This window comes from Pundamilia nyererei, unplaced genomic scaffold (genome assembly GCF_000239375.1).
Source record: "Pundamilia nyererei isolate P.nyererei 1_Seehausen unplaced genomic scaffold, PunNye1.0 scaffold00470, whole genome shotgun sequence".
In the NCBI taxonomy this organism is placed as follows: Eukaryota; Metazoa; Chordata; class Actinopteri; order Cichliformes; family Cichlidae; genus Pundamilia; species Pundamilia nyererei.
The window spans coordinates 32418-42563 of record NW_005187871.1 but is presented as its reverse complement, the minus strand read 5'-3'; the positions used below and the strand labels follow the sequence as shown (position 1 = coordinate 42563).

The 10146-nt window shown below is 41.5% G+C and overlaps 1 protein-coding gene across 1 annotated transcript; it reads right to left on the bottom strand.

Annotated features, from left to right (window-relative positions):
• Positions 1-2: 2 nt before the first annotated feature.
• LOC102205885 (interferon-induced protein with tetratricopeptide repeats 1-like) lies at positions 3-5626 on the bottom strand (the record flags this gene model as incomplete). Its single annotated transcript, XM_005753848.2, has 8 exons — positions 5373-5626; positions 5108-5299; positions 3442-3669; positions 1607-1745; positions 1411-1537; positions 1185-1329; positions 821-868; positions 3-149 (listed from the first exon to the last, which is right to left on the bottom strand). Coding segments are annotated over exons 1-8 (1101 nt in total), but the record flags the coding sequence as incomplete, so codon positions are not given.
• Positions 5627-10146: the final 4520 nt, after the last annotated feature.

Sequence of the window (10146 nt, the reverse complement as noted above, 5' to 3'; positions counted from 1 at the left end):
TTGTCCTTGTCACAGTTCAGAGCTTTCTCATAAAAAAAAGCAGCTCTCCTCCTGTCGCCCTCAGCTCTGGCCACCTGACCCAGCAGAGCGAGAGCTTCACCATCACCCCGATTCTTTGCCAGACGCCTGTCAGCGATCTGCTTCAGTTTCTGCAGGAAAAAAATAGAGGAACAATGAAATATTAATTTATGTTCCAAAGAAGTAGATTCTGTTCATCTGGGTGTAACGTTTTTAGTGGGAGAAAACATTACATTATGCTTTAATTAAAAAAAGCGACATTTTGAAATTTGAACTATGGAGGCTAAAGGATCTACCTCCCATCCTACATTTAAATAGTATAGGCACCACAGGTAAGCCCACAATCTGAGGTTGAATTGCTCTAATGGGGTGATACAGTATGGTACTATAAGGTCTTTAAGATAAGATGGGGCCTGATTACCAGCTTAAAATGTTTCTAAGAGTTTTCGGGGGACAACAGAAGGAGAAAAGCTATAGAGGTGTGTATGACTGCAACTCTGGATAGTGACTTGGGGGGTTTTCATAAATTTGGCCAGACTTTTTGAAATGAAAGGAGTTCCATCCAATGTGGGATGGATGCCACATCTCCTCACAAGGCCTAGTGAAAGACAGAACCACTGACAGTCACCAGTAGTTTTCAAAACGTAAGTTGAAAACAGTCCTCAGGAGCACAAGTAGGTGGTACTGAACAAATCATTTACATCAAGGGAGCTTTGATATGAGGTTTTGCTCACATCGTATGAGTTAGTATTAACACTGAGTTTATATAACACGTAACCTTTGTTATGTCTCTAGTGCTCACCTTAGCACACTGTCTCCAATTATATTTTTTCTGTGGTATCAGCAGCCCCTGCAGAGAGAAAACAGCAGAAGACTATGGTGAAGATAAATCCATCCATACTAAGGTCATGTGGTGGATGTGAGCGGTAACATGTTTCACATTACTGCCCCGACACCTCCACCCTCCAAACAAGGCCTGTTAGTTTTTCTTCTTTCATTGTTCTTCTTGGGTTGAAACGTGGGACATTAAGAGGCAGCTGCATGTCTAACACTGTACATGCAGCTGCCTCACCTTGGTGTAATTTGCCCTCTGATGGATCAGCTACCTGTCACCTTCATTTTTTCTTCAGATAGGACCAATCAGAGTCTGGCACCTAGAAACTTACCTTGGTATAGTGAGCGATGGCTTGAGCCTCATTTTTTTTGTGATAATGAAGAAAGTCACCGCAGCGCTGATGGATAGTCTGACAATCCTTTTCCTCCTCCACCTCTGGTAACGTCTCCAAGCACTTCTGGAAAGCCTCCTCAGCCCTGAGAAACAAAGAGATGATGAGGAATCTACAGCCAGAGGAAAGAAAGAAGGAAACCCTGCAGCTTTGTTTAGACGGGTACCTGCTCATATCCCCTGCCTCTGCACACAGCAGTGCCAGTTCAGCCCACGCCAGGACAAAAGGTCTCTTCCTCTTCACAGATTCTTCAAGGTGACTGATACAAATACGCCTCCACTGACGCACCTCTTCTGTGGAGCATTAAAGGGTGATTTGAGTGGTGTTTATTTAAGGACAACATGCAGTATATTTCTGTGTACCTCTGTTGCTGAAGCGCCTGCGACGCTCAGCAATTATTTTCTGCTTGTAGCACAGAGCCAGCTGGTAGTTGAAGGAAGATAATTGATCGCCCCTTTTCAGTCCTCGCTCAAACACAACAATAGCCTCATCCAGTCGATTCTGGAATAGATTTAAAAACACTAATCAGATACAAATATTCAGATCAATTTGAGGATAGAAGAAGAAAAATAACAGAAGAATGGTTCAAACTCTCTTAACAGCTATAAATGCAAACACTGAAAAGGTAATGAATTTGTAAGGAAATTCTCTCTTGTTCACACCAACAACTTATATAAATGCATGAAAGTCTATAAAAAAGAAAAAAAAGGAGGGAAAGGGGAAAAAAGACGAATGGAATCACTCAGACAAACCCAGACTCCTAGATCAGGAGACAGACACTATCTCTACTATTAAGATTAGGCTTAAAACTTTCCTTTTTGCTAAAGCATATAGTTAGGGCTGGATCAGGATTTCGGCTCTGCTTTTGTAAGTGTAAGTTCTATAAGCTTCGTCAGGTTTTGGCCTCCAACTTGCACTGGAGCAGTCTGCAGGCAAGTGTGAAGTGGCAGGAATTAGAATCTGCACCTCTAAATGAGAGGCCGTGGTCCTCAGCCAGAAAAGGGTGGAGTTCCCACTCTGATTCAGGGACAAATTACTGCCCCAAGTGGAGGAATTGAAGTGTCTCAGGGTCTTGTTCACGAGTGAGGGGAGATTGGCAGATGGATTGGTCCTGCAGCTGCTGTGATGCAGATGCTGTACCGGTCAGATGTGGTGAAGAGAGAGCATAAAAGCGAAGCTCTTTATTTACCAGTTGATCTACGTCTCTACCCTCACCTATGGTCGCAAACTTTGACTAGTGACCAAATCTGATTGCAGATACAAGGGGTTTGTCCAAAGGGTGGCTGGCCTCTCACTTTAAGATAGGGTGAGGAGCTTGGCCGTCCAAAAGGGGCTCAGAGTAGAGCCGCTGCTCCTCCACATTGAAATAAGTGGAAGAAGATGAATGGATGGATGGATATTCATAAATTTGAAATGTAATCAGTGTGTCTGTACTTACTATGGGAAATTTATGAAACTTCCTGTAAAACATTAATACAAATTTGCAGCAGTGGACGCCACAGTTGACTGTCTACCTCAGGTTTAATGGCTGGTTGTTCTCGTCCCTGAATCAGTACAGTATCAGGATTAAGGAGAACAAAAACACCCAAGCTGTTCAGGATTACAAAATAGGAAAGGAAATGAAGGCTAAAGCCTAAAGCCAGCCAGCATCCCCAGAGATCACAGAGTTGTTCTAAAAATTCCCAGGAGCCAAAAATGAAAGTCATATGAAAGTCAAGGACAGGTTTTATAACCTTTAAATAAAGTGTCTTTATTGACCTTGCTGTTGTTGATGATGCTCTATTAAGGCTTGTATGGTTGAGGAGGCCTTAAAGTGGATGGTGAATGTGCTTTCATTTATAGACAGAAGCTAATGGCATGAATGGTGGGCCCAGGAAGATTCCCAGACTAGAATCTTGGACTTCGATCATCTGGTACCTTTACCCTCGGGTCAAGCAGAGTTGGAGTCTGTTGGCGTTCTCTTCTCCCCACTGTCACCAAGTTGTTAACATTGAATTAATTTCTAAGTATAACACTGCAGGTGCCTTGACATACTGTAAATAATGTTAGAATAGTTTCTATGAAGAAAACATTTAAAAAGAAACTGAGGATGAGTCTCTACAGACGGATTTCCTAACTTTTGTTTGGTCTGCTGTTACTAAGCCAAAGACCCAGTGAGCAGAAGTAAGAATTTATAGGACCAAAGTTGCAGACTTACCCGCTCACGTAAGTATTTTCCTGAGTGGCGGATGATATGAGGGTTATCAGGATCATTTTCTAGTGCTTTCTTCACCAGACTCTCAGCCTCTTCGTATTTCTTATAGGCTGCCAGCTTTGCGCCCAGCGAGCACTGCAGAGCAGCGTTATTTGGGTTGATCTTCAATGCAAAGCGAAGCTGTTTGATGGCCTGGGATTCCTCATCTTCCTGTAAGTTTTCTAAAACCCACTGCAGATGAGAAACTGGTTAGTCCACAGTTTCTTTTGCTTGAATAAACATTAGTCATTGAAACTTCTAAAAAATATACGGACACTGAAGTAACTGAGGCCACTGAAGGAGCCCTAAAGTTTACTCTCATCATTTGGTACTGTCTCGATTTTAGGAAGTCCTCTTATAGCTCATCACCTACTGTCATTAAAGCTGCTGATTGACTTGACCATAAACCGTGTTTTGAATCTCATGCTGATGCCACTACTAAAAAAGTTCAACAAAGACTTTTCTTTTTAAGGAAAATTAGATCTTTTAATGTCTCCTCTCAGATGTTGTCTTTGTTTTATAGATGTTTTATCGAATCTGTGATGTCTTTTTGTATCGCTGCCTGGTTTGGTAACCTGACGGTGAAGAATAAGAATCGGTTGGGACTTCTGGTAAAAACTGCTCGCAAAATTTCAGGGCATTGGCACGATGGACTTTTGGCCATTTACAATAGAAATGTGCTGAGTAAGGCTCATTCGATTATTAATTGTTTGAACCATCCACTTCACAGTGAGTTTGAGTTGTTGCCTTCCGGGCGCTGTTTTAGAGTACCTCAGAGGAAGACCAAAAGACTCCAGGTCTCTTTTATCCCCACTGCATCTTGTCTCCTTAATGGCAAATAACTGTCCTTGGACTTTCTGTCACTATTGTCATTATTATTTCATATTATTGTTCTGTTTACTTTTATCCTGCTGCTAAACTAACTTCCCCCTGTGGGACAATAAAGAATTTGAATTGAATTGAATTGAGGAGGAATATACCCATATAAGGTAATAAACTCTTCATCCTTAGTGTTAAGATGTTGATACTATACCAGTATCCTTTAAAAGCACAATAAACTTTTTTGCCTTCCAGTAAAAGCAAAATTAAACAATGACTTACTTTTATTTGTAAAGAAAGCAATACTGTTAAATACACCACATTTCTTCTGTGCTCAGCTGCAGTATCCAGATAAACTACATAATTATGCTACATCATTTTTAGCAATTTAGTGATTCCTGGAGCAAAAAGTAACTTTTTGAAAAACTCTGTTACATTCAGAGCATCTTTTAAGTGGAATAAACTGCCTTATGCAATTAGAGAACTAGTGACTATTCATAATTAAAAAACCCAAAACATTTAAAAGCCTATTTATATAGTTTTAATAAATATTGTAAATATTGTAAGTGGGTAATGTTGTGACCTGTTTTCCACATGTATTGTGCCTCAATGCTTATATTTTTACGATTATTGTGGATGTAAGAGCCAAATTATGTGGATGTTTTGCATCTGTATTACAATCATCTTTATTGTATAATGTTTTATTATATTATACTTGATGGCTTGGGCCCCAGGAAGATTAGCAACCACTATTGTTCAAGCTGATGGGGTTCCTTATGAATAAATAAAAAATTCTTATCATAAAACTGACCTGTTCTCCACAAAAGAGGACAACGGCGTAGCAGGTGTTCCACTCAACATCATGAGGCTGTACCTCAAGTGCTTTATGCAAACAGTCGATGGCTTTTGATATAGAAGATCTCGACACCTTGAAATAGGCCCAGCCTTGTTCCCCATACACCTCTGGGAGGAGACTTCCTGATGAACCAGTGGGATACTTCACCTGCAGAGGGAGAAGGAAGCGTCAGAGGTTCAACAGCAGTGATCATCATGTTTGATCTGATTGGTTTACATACCAGTATGTCCTCGACTCTCTGACAGTAGCTTTGTGACTGTGCAAAGTCTCCGTCGTGATATTTCAGCCAGGCCATGTCTCCATACGTCACAATCAGCCGCTTCTCACTCTCATCACCGTATCTCTCCCTGATGGTCTTCTCTGATTGGTTTAAAAGTTTCAGCGCTTCCTCTCGTTTATCCTGAAGATGCCTGAGGACCAACAGGTCATCAACAGCTGTTCCACATCTGGTGTTTACGACACCTGACAAGAAACTGACTTGAGGGTTCAACTAACACTTGTTGATGATTCATTAAGGTTTTTATCTGAGGTTCTTGACTCCAGGGTTAGATAATTACTGCATTTCCACCAGAAAAAACAAGAGTCCAAACAAGCTTCAGGAAACAGATTTATATCAAGATTCTTAAAGAATCAGAAACTTCAGTCCAATACTCCAATAATGTTTCTCTTCATATTACATGTTTGTATTAAGGTTGAAATAATGAAGTAAACTTAAAGCAAGCTGACGTTTTTCTTCTAGCTGTAGCTTTGCTATGCTGCATAAATCTGGTGATTGTTTATTTATATTGTTAACTTATGAAGTGAGTTGAACGTGAGCCAGCCATATCTAGTCCAGACAAAATGTTGTTACATGAAATAAAATAAAATTCATCTGTGTTAGCAGCAGGAGCACTGCTGGTAGGTAACATTAGCAGAAGAAACACAGCTCAGGGTTGGATCTGATCCTGAAAACAAAACAATCTCTCTATCATTCAAATATAGATCCTGCTGATGCTGACCACTGTTTCCTTTGACAGTCAAATTTCTCTTTGGTCAGACGGACTTCAGTGAGAAAAACTGTCTTTCTTCTGGCTAATGTTAGCTCTTCTCTTCTGTAGCAGAGTCACAGAAATAAAAGTGTTGAGATTTGAATGAGCAGAATAAATCCACTTTAGCTTTTCCTTCATCAGACAGCTACAGAAACTGTACCTGAAATAAGCCAAGAGGCTGTAGAAGCAACCTGCTCCTTTATACGGACTCTGATGAAACTCTATGTCGATCTCTGTTCGGGTGATCAGTTTTTTCGGGGATACGTCCAGGTCCAGATCCCAGGTGAAGTGACACTGCAACTGCTGCAGCCTGCTGAGCAGAGCGCTGCTATCTTCACTGTAAGAGAGTCACAAAGAAAATGCTGTGAGGAGCATCAGAGGGAGAGCATCAAACCAGGACTGGCTGAACCGAGGCTCACTCAGTGCTCTGACACACTACAACCAGCACATGATCAAACATCCTCAATCAGAAACTCTCATGCCAGTTCACCCACACTTCCCAGCTCCTCTCCTTGATAAAAATTCAGTTTGTGTGATCAACCAATGAAAGCAGTGATGTGAAGTAGACCTGTGGTTTGAATCTCACACTGAGGAACCAGAAGAAACCTTAGATGTGGAGTGAGACACAAACACAGGGGGACAGCTAATGTTGTGATACAACGTTTAATTCATTTGATCACATGCCAGTGTTAAAATGTCTAGTTATTGATGTAAGATGTGTCATGTTTCAGCTGTGTTCAGGCAGGAGAGGACCCAAACACAAACTCACGGGGACACGGGAAATAAACTCAAAAGCACCGCTTTATTTCAGACTCGAGGAAAGGATACAAAACTAAACTTCACAGTGAGGCACACACGTAACACACAGCATGAGGACGACGCGACACTGAGTCAGAGAAACACAGGGCTTAAATACACTGTGAAGTAACGAGGGGAATGAGACAGAAGGAGGGCACAGCTGGGAGAAATCAGAACTGACGAGACAAGGAAGCAAAGCAGGATGCACGCACATGAGACAGACCTTCAAAGTAAAACAGGAAGTACAACACTGAGACGTGAACTTGACACCGTGGAGACAGAGCAACTAAGAAACACAGAGATATAAACCATGAGGCAGAGCACTCTAAGGACCAAAATACACAGACGGAAATACTAGGCATGGAACACAAAAAAACTAGATTTAAGGGAGTAACTAAAGACCAACAATGAGGACATAACTTACAACACAAAGTGACAAAAAACACAGGAAACTCAAAACACTTCATCAAAAAACCCAGGACCCTGACAAGATGCATCAGTTGCGCGTGTTTTTTTAGTTACCAGTGTTCATGATGTGGAATTAATATTGTTGAAGAGTTAAGCACTGAAGTAGGCAAGCAGGGACACGGACTCGAACATGCATGCAAGGTAGTTGTGAGCAATCAGGGCTAAATTGTGTGGATTTTGATACCCAAGTATGGGAGGTTATTAATTTTATTTTATTTCTTATTTGACTGATAGAATATTTGATTACTAAAACAATCGATACCTGCAGCACAGATTATTATTATTATATAACAGGTTTATAATTTTATAACCTCCACTTTTTCCTCTGATTCACAGACTCCTGGACTGTGTTACTTTGTATCCCTCTGCGTGCACCTGAGCGCCAGGTAAACTAAACTACTGCTGGATTTAAAGTCCATCAGGTGGTTCACTTTGTGATAAATGACCGATTATTTATCAAAGGTTTGGCAGACTGACCTCATGTTGGAGCAAACAGAGACCTCCTCCTCCTCAGACTCAGCAAAGTGATGACTGAACACAAAGAGTGCGTGGACCGATCTGTGAAGCTCTCACCTCAGTTACACAAACCACACACCCCTGCTCCTGCTGCCTTCAGGGCCCCGCTGAAAACAAGTAAAAGTGAGAATCCATCTGCTCGTGTCTCTCCTCTCCTCTCCTCTCCTCTCCTCTCCTCTCCTCTCGTGAATTTAATGGCGATAAATATAAAGGATGTTAGGAGACGGGAGTCACACATTTGAGACAGGAGGAAAGCGTACCGACGAGAAGGCTGGGCTTTCTGTTTTACATGACCTCAGGAGGGGTCTTTGAAGGCACCACGAGGAAACGTTAGGTTTCGTTTCTGCATCTCAGCTGAGAGCGTCACCAAAGATCACTGATCAGCCATTGGTCTGTAAATAAGCGATTTATCTGTATCTTTTCTGAGGAAGAGAGGGGCTGTTTCTTGTAGCATGACGTGAGTCCACATTAGCTTCACAGCAACTTTCTAGTTCCTGAAAACCACCACAAATAATACAGACACTAACGGAGGTGGCAAAAGTACAGACAATCTGTAGTCCAGTAGTAAAAATACTCAAGTAAAAGCTGAAGTACAGATTCAACTTCTTTGCTCAAGTAAAAAATAAGTTTTTTTAAAAGGTAGAAAAAGAGGGCCAGGAGTTCAAAAATGAATGAATAAAATATGATAATAATTAACAGAAACTGGAATTAATGAATAAATAGATAAACAATTAAATGTCTATTTATTTTATTGAAAACATGCAATAAAGTATTTATTTCCAGTTTTAATAAATTACATCAACATTTAATTATTTTTTCTTCTCATTTTTTCCACAAGTGGACCTTTTGCTATACTGGTCCACTTGATTGTCATAGTTTATTCAAGCTTTATTATTTATTCTTATTTTAAGTTATTACAATCAGAACGGACGGACTCGGGGACAGGAAAGAGAAATAAGAAGAAAAGAGAAGTTGGGAGTAAAGTAAACAGAAGAAGAGAGAAAGAACAAGAGGGGAGGAGAGGGTTAGTGAGAAAATCACTAAAAATCCTCTTCGCCAACTGCTGAAAAACAAACTAGAAAAATGAAAAGAGCACAGTAGGAAAACTACAGCAACAAACAACATAAGCACAGGTAACAGTAAACCCATCTACCCAGTCTACCCATCACTGGGCAGAGTCACCACACCCCCTCGTTTGTGGCACCTGCAATCAGCTGGCCGACTCTTAAGACCAGCGTTCTTGAACGTTGCTCGCCGGAGTGTCAGCTAACCCACGTTAATGAGAGTCGTAGCTCAGTAAATCCTCTTTCAGTGTTTTCTCTTTCTTTCTTTTCAAGCTGATCCTGTCTAGTCTCCACTGCAGCTTCTCTGCGGGTTGGATCTTGTTGTCAGTAACCACTCAATTTCATATTGCTGGTTTGTTTTCTGTTCTTGGCGCTATACGCCTGCCTGCCTCCCTGCCCAACACTTCACAGTGAGTGTACGCGAACTGGCTAAGCCTCACCCGGACCTCTACTCCCCTCCAAGACTCGCCTTCCTATGGGGATAGTTACAAAGCTTTCTTCGTTATGAATGAGCATTTTAGTTAGCATCTCCAAAAGTTGATTCTGTTCATCTGGACGTAGCGTTTTGTGGGACAAACGTTTCATCACTCATCCAAGTGACTTCTTCAGTCTCAGCTGACTGCAGGTTTCCCCGATCTTATAAACAGTACATTTGCATGATGACTGAAACCAGCCCCCTGAATGAACAATGGGCTGGGAGGTCAGTTTCTTAATCATAACGATGCAAATTCTCATGACCATTGATCAACAGCCACTGACTAAAACCCACTGATCAATGGCCAGAGAGTTGGGGAATGGCTGCAATCACAGCATTGTCAGATGGCGAGAGATGTACCCTTAGGCCCCCTCCTTGATTCAGTGATGGTCTTTTCCTTTTCACGTAAATGGCCTCTTTGACTCCGCGCTCAAACTAGCGTTCCTCCCTGTCCAGGATGTGTACATCCTCATCATTGAAAGAGTGTCCACTGGCCTGTAGGTGTAAACCAGGCCTGCCCAATCCCAGTCCTCGAGAGCTACTATCCTGCAGCTTTTAGATGCATCCCTACTCCAACACAGCTGAATCAAATGGTTTGATCTCTTCAGCATGCCATCATGTTTGGCAAAGGCCTGATAACAAGCC